The sequence below is a fragment of the Panthera onca genome, chromosome A1 (genome assembly GCF_046562875.1).
Source record: "Panthera onca isolate mPanOnc1 chromosome A1, mPanOnc1 haplotype 2, whole genome shotgun sequence".
NCBI classification, from domain to species: domain Eukaryota; kingdom Metazoa; phylum Chordata; class Mammalia; order Carnivora; family Felidae; genus Panthera; species Panthera onca.
Window position 1 is genome coordinate 124,929,374 of NC_138339.1, and position 13,614 is coordinate 124,942,987.

A 13,614-nucleotide genomic window follows, 5' to 3' on the forward strand; every position below is an offset into this window, starting at 1 on the left:
ACAGACATACAGAAAAGTTCACAAATCATAAGGTTATTGAATTCTCAAAAACTCAACTAGTATAACCACCACCTGGGTTACTTGTTCCTTCTCAAATTCTTCCATCTCCCTTTTTGCCAAAAGTAGCTGCTCTGTGGCTTCTGTTGCTATAGATTACTTTTTTCTGTTAACTATTTTTTTCTTTAAAAATCAACTTTGAGCAGCATCTGGGTGGCTCAGTCAGTTAAACATCCTAACTCTTGATTTTGACTCAGGTCATGATCTCACTCTTCGTGGGATTGAGCCCCACATTGGGCTCTGTACCGACGTTGTGGAGCCTGCTTGGGATTCTCTCTCTCCCTCTCTTTTTCTCTCTCTCTGCCCCTCCCCTGCTCTCTTTCTCTCTCAAAATAAATAAACATTTTTAAAAAATCAACTTTGAGGCTGTAATTTTCACTCAATAAAATGCACTTTATAAACGTACACATTTGCATGTATGTGTTTACAACCACCACTGTCAAGACACAGACTGTTTACCATCACCCAACAGTCTGGCCCCATGTCACGACTGATATCCTTTCTGTCACTGTATTGATTAGTTATTAAAAAAATTTTTTTTAATGTTTATTTTTGAGAGAGAGTGAGTGCAGGAGAGTCAGAGAGAGAGGGAGACACAGAATCTGAAGCAGGTTCCAGGCTCTGAGCTATCAGCACAGAACCTGATGGGGGCTGAAACCCACAAGTTGAGAGATCATGACCTGAGCTGAAGTCGGACATTTAACCGACTGAGCCACTCAGGCGCCCCGCTGTATAGATTAGTTTTGCCTGTTTTAGAATTTCATGTAAATGGAATCCCCTCTAGTAGGTACTCTTTTGTGTCTGGCATCTTTGCTTGGCATAATGTTGAGATTCATGTTCTTGGCATTTTTCAGTTGTTTGTGCCTTTTATTTAAAAAAAATGCTGAGTGTATTCCGTCGTAGGATGTCCTACAATTTGTTTCTGTATTCACCTGTTTGCGTTGATACCTTTGGCTATTACGAATAAAGCTGCTATGCTTGTGCAAGGATTCCTATGGAATTATACTTTCACTTCTCTTGATTAAATACCCAGGAGTTACAATTGTGGGCTCATTTGGGAAGTTTTTTTTTTTTTTTTTAAAGATTTTATTTTTAAATAATCTCCACACCCAACATAGGGCTCAAACTCATGTCCCCGAAATCAAGAGTTGCTGGCTCTGCCAACTAAGCCAGCCAGGTGTGCCCCCGCCTGTTATTCCCCCATTTGGTAAGTTTTATAAGAAAGTGCCAAACTGGTTGCCTGGGTGGCCCAGTTGATTAAGCGTCTGACTTGAACATGAGTTTGAGCCCCGCGTTGGTCTCTGTGCTGACAGCTCGGAGCCTGGAACGTGCTTCGGATTCTGTGTCTCCCTCTCTGATCCCTCCCTGACACACACACTCTCTCTCTCTCTCTCTCTCTCTCAAAAATAAACAAACATTTTTTTAAAAAAGTGCCAAACTGGCTTCCAAAGTAGTTGGAACATTGTACATTTCCACCAGCAGTATATAAAGTTCTAGTTGCTTCACATCCTCACCAACACTTTATTTTAAACGTTGTAGTGGTGTCCACATTTCATTGTGGGTGTCAGTTGAACTTTTAACTATGGTAAAAATGGGATTATTTTGTCTCTTTTTATAAGTATCAGTAGATACTGTGGTGCAGAATTGGCTGAGGAAGGTCTGCTACTGGCACAGTGAATGAAATAGTCTGATTTTAGTATCCATTTTGCCTTTTTTTGTGACTTGAATAGTAGCACATGCTGTTACTGTTGGCAGGGAGTACGGAATGAGCACTGATGCCTTCATACTATCCTAGATGAGGTGCTTTTGTTGGGCTAGTAGTCCACTTTTTTCCCCTTCAGCCTTGGAATAGGTCAGTGTTTCTTCACTTGAGCACCAAATGAAGTAGTTGCCTATACACATGGGTATGTATAGTTTTTGTATGAAAAATAAATTCTTTAGAAAATTAGCATCACATTGTGCCAGAGATGAACATGTAACTTAGTGCATGCTCTCCTGGTTGTGTCGAGGTCATGCAAATGTGGCAGTTTTCAATACTTCATGAAGTTAATATTGAAAAGTTTTAATAGCTTTTTTCTTTCTTTGATTACAGTGCCCATTTATCTCCCATCAGCATCTTACCAGCCTCTGCAGAGTAAGTAGTATACTTAGAGAAGACAAATCGGTTTTTAATATAAAAATATTACTAAACTGTGGAAATTAAAATCATGGTATATTATGCTTACTGTAGAGGAAGGACTGTACATAAGTTAGTGAAACCTAGTTAATATTTTATATACTGCAGTAGGAACAAATACATATGTATATGTCTCTTTAAGAAGTAGACTTCATGTAAAAAATATGGACAGGGTCCTTACAGTTTTCTTTGATTTAGCTAAGTATTGACAGATTGTTTTGCGTTATAAATGTAGCTTTGCAAAGTCTATTTAAATGGTTTTCTGTATAGTTGCGAGGAATGAATACTGGGACAGCTGATCCTTCCCACCTTGGTAGTAATAGTGATAGTATGGTTGATTTGTCTATTATTTTGGGCAAATTTCTTTTAAAAATTTAACCTAGTATCATGTATTCCTTTTGTATGTTTCTTTTTGTATGCTAGCTTATACATTTCAGTACCCTGATAATTTGTTTTACTAGTCATTGGTTTTAATGTTTATATTTATGTGGCCAAATGCCCAGTTAGGGTGACTGCTTCTTACTAAAATGTGTTCTGTTTTGTAGCATTTTGGAAAGAACAATTAGAGCAGCTGTGGAACAGCATCTTTTTGATCTGCAGAGCAGCATAGATCATGATTTTAAGAATTTACAGCAGCAAAGTCTGGTGTGTAATAATGAAGCAGAAAGTATTAATTGTGATGGGGAAGGATCTAATAACCAGTAAGAAACTTTTACAACATTTTACTGTTATTTATTGTTATAAAATGTTTGATTATCTTCTAAAAACCATAGTTTACTTAAAATGGGATCTTGGGGATTTCTGAAAGTGTGTGTGGAAAGTGACTGTATAAATTTGTATGTAAATTGTATATAGTTAATACTGAAAATCTAAATTTTCCATTAAGATGGTAGACATTAAGTCCAATACTGCCAGGTTTTCCTCCCTGAGCACCAGATGAAGTAGTGAGCTTAGCTTTTTAGGGACTATGTTGTATGAAAAATAACTTAAAAAACCTTAAAGACCCATACTGTGTGCAACACATGGTCTCACCGTGAGAGACATGAAGTGATCTAGACAGCAAGGTACGGGGACACCAGATTGACTTTGCTTGTATTGCATAGTCATTAAGTGAAATAGTGAGCAGAATCATCCTTTGCTTTTTAAATTTTATCCCCTGTCACAAGCTACTACCCTGCTGGCCTCCCTGCATACTTTTTTTTAGGTTAGTTGTTAGTAGTTGAATTTTGTATAAGTTAAAAGTATGTCTGTGCTGTGTGATGTTATTCCACTTTTCATTGCACTTGTTACTTTTAAATGGATAAAAAGCCTCATCTCCTTTCCTGTTACCTCAGCCCTGCACTTGAGGGATAAATACGTGCCTTTCTCTGAGACCATAATGCAGTGATTTCATAGTTTTTATTTACCAGTTTTTATTTGGAGGACAGATGAGAAAGATGTATGCAAATTTGGAGGGTTCATAGGAGGTAAAAAAAAAAAAAAAAAGATTGGGTAGTGTTTCTTTTTTTCTTTTTTTTTAAATTAGATTTTTAAAAGGCCAAGTGTGTATAGTGCATTAGAATAGCTATTAAATATGAATTGAAACCAAAAAAAATTAATGGATATGAAAACCAAGAGTTGCAATATGTTTATTTTAGGAATGCCATATTGTACAACTTGCAGGTGTGCTCTGTAGTCTGAAGAGATGGCATCACCAGCCTGTGGAGCTTTGTGGCCCTGATTTGTGTTGCTTTGAAGGCATGATTGGAACTGATAAAACTGGATTGCTTAAAAGCATTGCTTTTAAGAGTATTGGGCCAAATATGAAGGAAAACAGTATCTGAAAATAGCAGTAATTAAAAGTTGGAAATAGTAGGAAAGTAGTCCAAAGGTTATAATTCATATAAGTAGATTCCTTGGCGTTAGTCTTTAGTTTAGCTAGAGATCCTGAAAATCTATGCCCATGCTCACACAATAACCTTATTTTTATCTCTGAGGAAATAACTCATGTTCTATCATTGATGGTGGTATTGTCTTTGTAAATGAAAGCCTACTGCAGTATTTTGCATATTCTGAATAAGTTATGTAACATGCAAAATTTGTAGTAGGAAACTACTGTTGTACTTGATAAAGTGTTGGACACTGTGGTGTTTAGTGTTTAGTGCTAGACTTGTATTTTAATTGAAACAGATGATTATAATTGAGAGTATGCATTTGTAAGGGAAATTATTTTGGCACATAAATTATTCTTTCAGCTGTTCATTTGTTTATGAAAATTTTCAAAGGGAATAACAAACAAGGTAGTTTTCTCGAAGCATTCCCTGGAGAGACAAAAATAAACTTAGTGTGTTTAATAATCTAATTGACAAAATGAATAAAGTGTGGAGTTTTATGAAAAGGACTCATTATCTTAACAAGTGGAAGTTTCAGATCATTATTGATATTTATTTATTTTAAAAGCATTACATATTCAACATTTGGCCTGATCTGATTTTTTATCTTCATTACTAGGGTTGATATTGCTGATGATATTATTAATGCCAGTGACAGTAACAGTAACAGAGACTGTTCAGAACCTGTGGCTAGCACTAATTTAGACAGTGAAGTTATGCAGCAAGATTTTGTATTTGAGGATGAAGAAAATAACCAGGTAAGACATGGAAAGAATAAAAGATCTTTGGGTTAGGTGTGCTAGACCTGCAACTCTGATTGCTTTGTGTATTCCTTTCATACCAGAAGTCATAGTTCATTATTGTTGACACACACATTTTTTTTGATTATGAGTCCCAAGAACATACACTCTATCAGTAAAGATCAGGAACCATCATTGGGTAGAGAAGTAGATATAAAATATTTAAAAATATTTTCCTGAAAGGAAACAAATGACATTGTTAGCTGAGGTGGTTGGTGGTATTATGGTTGTATTTTGTTCTTTTTAAAAGCTTTTTTTTTTTCTAATTCCCAATTTTTTCCTGAAGAATGCGGGATCTTTTCATAGAGAAAACCCGTGAACATCATTTTGAAAGTAGATTGTGGGGCGCCTGGGTGGCTCAGTCAGTTAAGCATCTGACTTCACCTCAGGTCCTGATATCGTGGTCTGCAGTCCATGGGTTTGAGCCCCACATCAGGTTTTGTGCTGACAGCTTGGAGCCTGGAGCCTGCTTCGGATTCTGTGTCTCCCTCTCTCTGCCCCTTACCCACTACTCTCTCTCTCTCTCTCTCTCTCTCTCTCAAAATAATAAATAAACATTAAAAATTTTTTTAAAAAGTAACTAAATTGTTTTCACTGTCATAAATTGTCCATGGTTGCATTGCTTTTAAAGTAACGTCAATAAATATACAAATTGGGGTGTCTGGTAGTTCAGTCTGTTAAGTGTCTGACACTTGATCTCAACTCAGGTCTTGATCTCAAGAGTCGTGAGTTCAAGCCCAGCTTTGGGCTCTGTGCTGGGCATGAAAAATAAATAAATAAAAAATAAATAAACACACACACACGTATATACATATACGTACACAAAGCAGTATCTTTTTTTTTAATTATATCTTTTATTTTTTAAAATTTGCATCCAAATTAGTTAGCATATAGTGCAACAATGATTTCAGGAGTAGATTCCTTAGTGACCCTTACCTATTTAGCCTATCCCCTCTTCCACAACCCCTCCTGTAACCCTCAGTTTGTTCTCCATATTGAAGAGTCTCCTATGTTTTGTCCCCCCTCCCTGTTTTTATATTATTTTTGTTTGCCTTCCCTTATGTTCATCTGTTTTGTCTCTTAAAGTCCTCATATGAGTGAAGTCATATGATTTTTGTCTTTCTCTGACTAATTTCACTTAGCATAATACCTCCAGCTCCATCTACATAGTTGTAAATGGCAAGATTTCATTCTTTTTGATTGCCAAGCAATCCTCCGTTGTATATATATATACCACATCTTCTTTATCCATTCATCCATGCAGTATCTTTGTACAACATGTTTCACAGTTTAGTTTTGATAACTTTTTAAAATAAGATTCTTAATGGATAAGGAAGTTTTTATTCAGCATGTTTTCATTCTAAGTCATGAACTAAAGTGTAGGTATAATAAAGAACTTAGGGTCTGTCAACTGAGATTTGTATTCTGGCTTTGCCTTTTAATAGCAGTGTGACTTTGGCCAAGTTACCTAACTTTCCTTATCTGCTCCTTGATTTTCTTTAGACAGGTAGGGAGTAATACTTCTGTTAGAGGATTATTGTAAGTATCCAGAGAAGTAGAAGTATAAAATTATTTTATAAACTAGGAAACGTTCACTGAAGTTAAGTTGCTCCTGTTATTTTTACTCCACTTGTATATTACTTATATATTAATGCTTTTACTTATGCTGGTATATTAGATAAATCCCTTTTCATGTAGTAGTCTCCTTGCCCTTTTCTGGATTTTCAATTTCTGCCTGTCTACTGGATCATTCCCATCAGTGTAAAATGTTATTTTCCCATGTGTAGGAAATAATTCTCTCTTGACTCTTCACCCCCCTGTATGTAGTTAATCCCCTATTTTTTGCTTCCCCCTCTAATAAAATTACTTGAATTGTCTCTTTTCTTTAATTCTTCTTCTCTTTCTACTCTCTCTTAAACCTACTTCTGGTAACCTTTTGCCCCATCATTCCTCTGAAACTGCCTTTGCAAGGTACCAATGATGTCTCTTGCACATTTTACTTGACCTTTGAAATTTGGAATAGCCCAGTGCCCATTTCTCAGATTGTTTATTTTCATTCACTCATTTGGTAATATCATTTCGTCTAATGGTTTTGAAATACTGTCTACCTGTAAAGATTTCCAAATTTATATCTCTAGTTGAGGCCTTTCTCTTGAATTTGATTCCTATATCGAGTTGTTATACTTAACATCTCCACCTGAATATCTTGTAAGCATTTTAAGCTTTACAGGCGCCAAACTGAATTTATAATCTTGTCCACATGGCTGTTCTTCTTTTTGTCTTTAAAATCTCAGTAAAGGGCAATTTCTCCTTCCATATGCATAGACCAAAAGCCTTGGGTCATCCTTGATTTCTTTCGCTGCACATCCCATTCTTTACAGAGTCCTGTTGGCAATACCTTCAAAGTTTATCTGGCATCTGACCACTTTTTACCATTTTCATTGCCACCCTGTAGGTCCATATCAATATCATTTCTCCTAGATTAATAGATTAATATAGTCTTGGTAACTGATAATCATCTTTGCCTTCCTGTGGTCTGTTCTTAGCACAGCAGCCAGAGTGATTGTTTTAAAAGGAAAATTAGAGAATTTTCCTTTCCTTTCTCTTCTCAGAACCTTCCATTGCCATCTAGGTATAAAAATAGAGGAATAGGTACTGCAGAAACACTGAATGATAGCTTAGTCTTTTTCTTTTTCTTTTAGTTTTTTAATGTTTGTTTATTTTTGAGAGAGAGAGAGGCAGAGTGCAAACTGGGGAGGGGCAGAGAGAGAGGGAGACACAAAATCTGAAGTAGGCTCAGCACAGAGCCTGACGTGGGGCTTGAACTCATGAACCGTGAGATCATGACCTGAGCCAAAGTTGGTTGCTTAACCACCTGAGCCACCCAGGCCCCCTGACAGCTCAGTCTTAAGGTTAGCTATCTGGATTGCTGTTTTCCCAGGTGTCCTGTGGTTTGCTTCTTCCTCTCACCTTGTAGATGTTTGCTCAGTTTTACCTTTTCTGTAAGGCCAAATCTCCTCATCACTCTGTATTAGTATTAGCAGGTCTTCCCATTGACCCACCCCCATCTAGTCCCTGAAGTTTCGGTCCTTTTCCCCCTTGCCCTTGATAGTGTTATCGCTATTGCACATATCTTTTAAATTAGTAGTTTACTGTCTGTCTCCCACCAGGGACTATAATCCCTCAACCTTTCATGAGGATTGAGATTTTTATTTGTTCATTATTGCATCCCATTATCTAGAACACATAGGTATTCATTAAGTATTTGTGGAATATGTGACGAATAAATGAGTAACATCTGGCACATAGTAGGCAACTAAATAAAATATATATATTTTTAAGTAGGCTCCACACCCTGTGTGGGGCTTGAATTTAAAACCCTGAGATCCAAGAGTCATGTGCTTTACTGACTGAGCTAGCCAGGTGCCCCTAAGTAAATGTGTTGAATGAAATTGGTGTATCATTTACTTTGTTAACAATGCAAGAATTATTTTTCCCCCAAACCTTTTTTTGTTGTTTTTTTAAGAGCAGTTTTAGGTTTACAACAAAATGGAGAGGGAGGTATGGTAATTTCCCCTATGCTCCCTGCCCCAACACAGGCACACTCCCACATTATCACCGTCACTCACCTGAATGGTACGTATTTTATCAAGGATGAACCTGCCTTGACACATCATAATCATTCACAGTCTAGTTTACCTTAATGTTCATTCCTAGTGTTGTGCATTTCGTAGGTTTGGACAGATGTAAAATGACATGTATTCGTTATGATATTCATACTGTGGTTTTTAAACTGTCCTAAACATCCTCTGTGCTCTGTTTATTTCTCCCACCACCCCTGCAACCACAGATCTTTATTGTCTGCATAGTTTTGCCTTCTCCAGAATCGTATAGTTGGAATTGTACAGTATGTAGCCTTTTCATAGTGGCTTCTTAGTAGTATGCATTTAAGTTACTTTCACATTTGCTTCATGGCTTGATAGCTCATTTTTTAGCGCTTAGTCATTGCCATTGCTGCAGTGTACCACAATTTATTTATCCATTCATCTACTGAAGGACACCTTGGTTGCTTGCAAGTTTTGGCAGTTATCAATAACACTGGTACTAATATCTGTGTAGACATAAGTTCTTCGCACCTTTGGGTAAATAATAAGCAGTATAATTGATAGGTCAAATGGTACACTTTTTATAAGAAACCTCCAACTGTCTTCCAAAATGGCTGTACCATTTTGCTTTCCTACCAGTAATGTTTAAGTTTTCCTCTTGCTCCACTACTTCACCCCAGTATTTGTTGTTGTCAGTGTTCCAGATTTTTGCAGTTTCTAATATGTGTATAGTGATATTTCATTGTTGTTTTTAATTTGCAGTTTTCTTAATGTCATCATGATGTTGAGTATCTTTTCATATGCTTATTTGTCATCTGTATCTTTAATGAGTTCAGGCCTTCTGCCCATTGTTTTCCTCACGAACCCGAAGCCCCTTTTTTAATTGGGTTGTTTTCTGTTGAGTTTTAGGAGTTCTTCGTTTATTTTGAGTAACAGTCTTTTATCAGATCAGTCTTTAGCAAATTAATGGTTTTTTTAAATGTGCTACTAGATTTGTAGTAAATATTTAGAATTTTTGTACTGATAGGAGAGTGATCTGTAAATGGTACAATAGTTTGTACAGGAATTTGGACTGTTTTTGAGGGGTTGAAAGTGATCAGTAGCCTGATTAGAGATTATATCAAAATACTTGTTCTTATCAATAACTTTATCATAAATCAATCCATTTCAAGATTAGCAAGCTTTTATTGTTGATACCTAACAAACTTACATTTATTTATATCTTCCAAACAATGAGCGATTACTGAGATGTAATCTCCTTCAAGTGGAGTCCAGATGTATTTGGGAAGCTCTCGCAGAGCTAGATGATAGAGCACAAGAGATAGATGATTGTCACTTCAGTGTGTACTATTATGAGATCTCCTCAGATTGTTTTTGTTTTTTCTTAACAGTTACGAAAATACTTAAAACCTCTGCCAGGAAGCAGTCATTCAGTAACATGTTTGTTATGTTGTTTTTAAATCCCAGTCTCTCTTTATTTTTAAAAATGGTGATATAATTGGGCACCTGGGTGGCTCAGTCAGTTAAGCGTCTGACTTTGACTCAGGTCATGATCTTACAGTTCATGAGTTGAAGCCCCGCAGTGGGGTCTGTGCTGATAGGTCAGTGCCTGGAGTATGTTTAGATTCTGTGTTTCCCTCTCTCTTTGCCCCTCCCCTGCTTGCTCATGCGTACGCTCTGTCTCTCTCCCAAAAATAAATAAACATAAAAACATTTTTAAAAATTGTGATATAATTGACATATTATATTAGTTTCAAGTATGCAACATGATACTGTATATATTATGAAGTGATCACAGCCTGTGTAGTTAACATCCATCACCACACAGTTAAAAAACTTTATTTCTTGTGATGAGACTTGTAAGATCTCCTCTTAGCAACATTCAAATATACTATACAGAATTATTAAATATAGTCACTATGCTTTACATTATATCCCTGTATCTTATTTATTTTCTAATTGGAAGTTTGTACCTTTTTACTGCTTTCACGCATTTTGCCCACCCCTGAGCCTCTACCTCTGGCAATGACAGATCTGTTCTCTGTATCTATGAAGTTGTTTTTGTTTTGTTTTTTAGATGTCACATATAAATGACATCATATGGCATATGTCTTTGTCTGACTTATTTCACTTAGCATAATGCACTCATGGTCCATCCATGTTGTGACAAATGGCAGGATTTCCTTCTTTTTTATGGCAAAATAATACTCCAAATATATAAATATATACACTGCATTTTCTTTATTCATTCATCCCTTGATAGACACTTAGGTTGTTTCCATGTTTTGGCTATTGTAAATAATGCTACAGTGAACATGGCGCTGCAGTTATCTTTTTGAATTAGTGTTTTGTTTCCTTTGGAAAAATATCCACAAGTGGAATTGCTGATAATCATATGTTCTAATTTTAATTTTTTGAGGTACGTCCACACGGCTTTCCATAGTGGCTGGGTCACTTTACATTTTCACAACAGTGCACTATGGTTCCCTTTTCTCCACATCTTTGTGCCAATGTTTGCTCTCCCTCCCTCTTTCTCTCTTTTCCTTTCTTTCTTGAGTGCGAGGGGAGGAGGGGCAGAGGGAGAGAGAGAATCTTAAGCAGACTCCCTGCTCAGAGCGGAGCCTGAAGTGGGGCACAATCCCGTGTCCCTGGGATCATGACCTGAGCCTAAATCAATAGTCATATGTTCAGGGTGCCTAGGTGGCTCAGTTGGTTAAGTGGCTGACTCTTGATTTCAGTTCAAGTCATGATCTCGCAGTTTGTGAGATGAAGTCTCTCATTGGGTTCTGTGTTGACATTGTAGAGCCTGCTTGGGATTCTTTCTCTCCCCTTCTCTCTGCACCCCGCTCAAAATACATAAATAAACTTAAAAGAAGAGCTAGATGTTCAGCCAACTTGAGCCACCCATGCTCCCCAACACTTGTGATTACTAGTCTAGTCTAGTAGCCATTCTGCTAAGTGTGAGATGCTATCTTACTGTGGTTTTGATTCGTATTTCTCTGATGATTAGTGATGTTGAATACCTTTTCATGTACCTGTTAACCATCTGTATGTCTTCTTTGACAAATGTGTATTCAGATCCTCTGCCCATTTTTAAATTGCATTGTTTGGGTCTTTTTCCTGTTGAGTTGTATGAGTTCTTTATACATTTTGGATATTGACCTATTGTCAGATATATTGCTTGCCATTATTTTCTCCCATTCACTAGATTGCCTTTTCATTCTAATGATGGTTTTCTTTGCTGTGGAGACTTACCAGTTTTGACCACATTAATCAATGGAAGAAATTGGCTTATAATGAAGTATATTTAACATACTGTTTAGTGAGAGTTTACTAAGCAGATGAAATGTGAGAGTGGAATGAGAATATTTAGCTTACTTAAAAGAAGTAACTATTAGCATGCTTGAGTACTAGGTAAGTGGAGATGGGAAGATGCGGAACTAAACAATGTGGAAGCTTCAATAATGGATGCATAAGGAATGGGTGGAGGCCAGAGAAATTACTGGAAATGCCCATCAGGCTTTAATTAGTTCCTGGCAGTAAGCTGTGACAGCCCCCAAAACATCAGCGTTATGATTATGTTGCAGCTGCTCCTCCCACTAGTACTGCCGCCGCCACCACTACCACCAGAGCTCTCTGGCTTACCTTAATTGAGACCACAGTGCCTGGACCTCCTTTTGAGGACGCTGATGTTTGTGGGGAAGGGATGGGGTCGGGGGGGGGAGAGTATGGGCTGTTTTGCCTGCTGATAGTTTAGAATAAAAAAGCTTTTTCTACCCATGTACAAAGGAATGAATATTTTATGTGGAGTGAATTCTGAGGAAGTACAATTTGTTCACATGATAAAACATACTTTAGTTTCTCAAGAAAGAATTGTATATTTCTGTGTCTTTTAAGTTGAAGTCTGGCCATACTTTAACCTGACTCTAACAGCTTTTATTTTTTTGTCCTGGGGCATATTTTGAAGCATAACCCTATATTCTTACTCTGAATTTCACTGCTGGGCTATCAGCATTCGTCTTCTGTCACTGCATCTTTCTTTTATGTTCCCTCCACTTGCCGTGTTTTTTGTTGTTTTGTTTGTTTGTTTGTTTTACTACTTTCCAGTATTTGTTTAAGAATTATGTTGGCTACATCTGGCTAGAAAATATGTAGGTATTCTGTCAGCCCTTACACTTGTTTCAGTTATTTCATAGTATAAGGAATTATAGATTAAATTAGAGTTGGTGATGTAATAGTGTACTTTTATAGTAGAGCTTTATAAGTTTTTCTTGTAAGCTATTTTTTTTTTTTATTCTCTCCAGTAACTGTAAGATAGGCAATTAAATGATTGTAACTCTCATTTGTGATGAGACTTGAATTTGGTTCTTTGAGTAAAACACCAAGTCTTATTTTTTTTAATTTTTAATTTTTTAAAATGTTTATTTTATTTATTTTTTTTCTTTTTTTTTCTTTCAATATATGAAATTTATTGTCAAATTGGTTTCCATACAACACCCAGTGCTCGTCCCAAAAGGTGCCCTCCTCATTAAATGTTTATTTTAGAGAGAGAGGGGGACAGAATCCCAAGCAGGCTCTGGAGTGCGATGTGGAACTTGAACCCATGAACTGTGAGATCATGACCTGATCTGAAATCACGTGTCGGACACTTAACTGACTGAGCCACCCAGGTGCCCCACCAAGGCTCATTTTAAATCTTGGGTCTAGGTAATGATTATTTCCCGAGCCCAGATGCCTTCATATTTAAGAATGTAAAGCTGTATTCCAGAGCAGAGAGGTTGCTGAAGTCTGATCAGTGTTCTCACGGTTTGAGTCTTAGGATCTCTTGATATTTTTAAGAGTTATTGAACATACTAGAAGGATTTTGTTTACATAGGTATATTGATTATTATTTACCACATTAAAAATTAAAATTGAAAAATTAAAAAAATGTTTATTAAACTCAAGTTACTATAAATAAGGTTGCTTTTAATAAAAAGCTTAATAAAAAGCTACATAGGGGTGCCTGGGTGGCTCAGTCGGTTGAGTGTCTGACTTCAGCTCAGGTCATCTCACGGTTCGTGGGTTCAAGCCCCGTGTTGGGCTCTGTGCTGACACCTCAGAGC

General features: G+C 36.8%; 1 protein-coding gene across 10 annotated transcripts in view; it reads left to right on the top strand.

Moving 5' to 3' along the window:
* The window catches only part of FAM13B (family with sequence similarity 13 member B), an 89,035-nt gene that overhangs the window by 49,573 nt on the left and 25,848 nt on the right, over positions 1–13,614 (top strand). For all 10 annotated transcript variants that reach the window (XM_078450728.2, XM_060636051.3, XM_060636044.3 and 7 more), the window contains 3 exons: positions 2,150–2,191; positions 2,779–2,934; positions 4,724–4,862. In XM_078450728.2, coding sequence (XP_078306854.2) covers positions 2,150–2,191; positions 2,779–2,934; positions 4,724–4,862 — 337 coding nt within the window. The remainder of the gene's footprint in view (positions 1–2,149; positions 2,192–2,778; positions 2,935–4,723; positions 4,863–13,614) is intronic.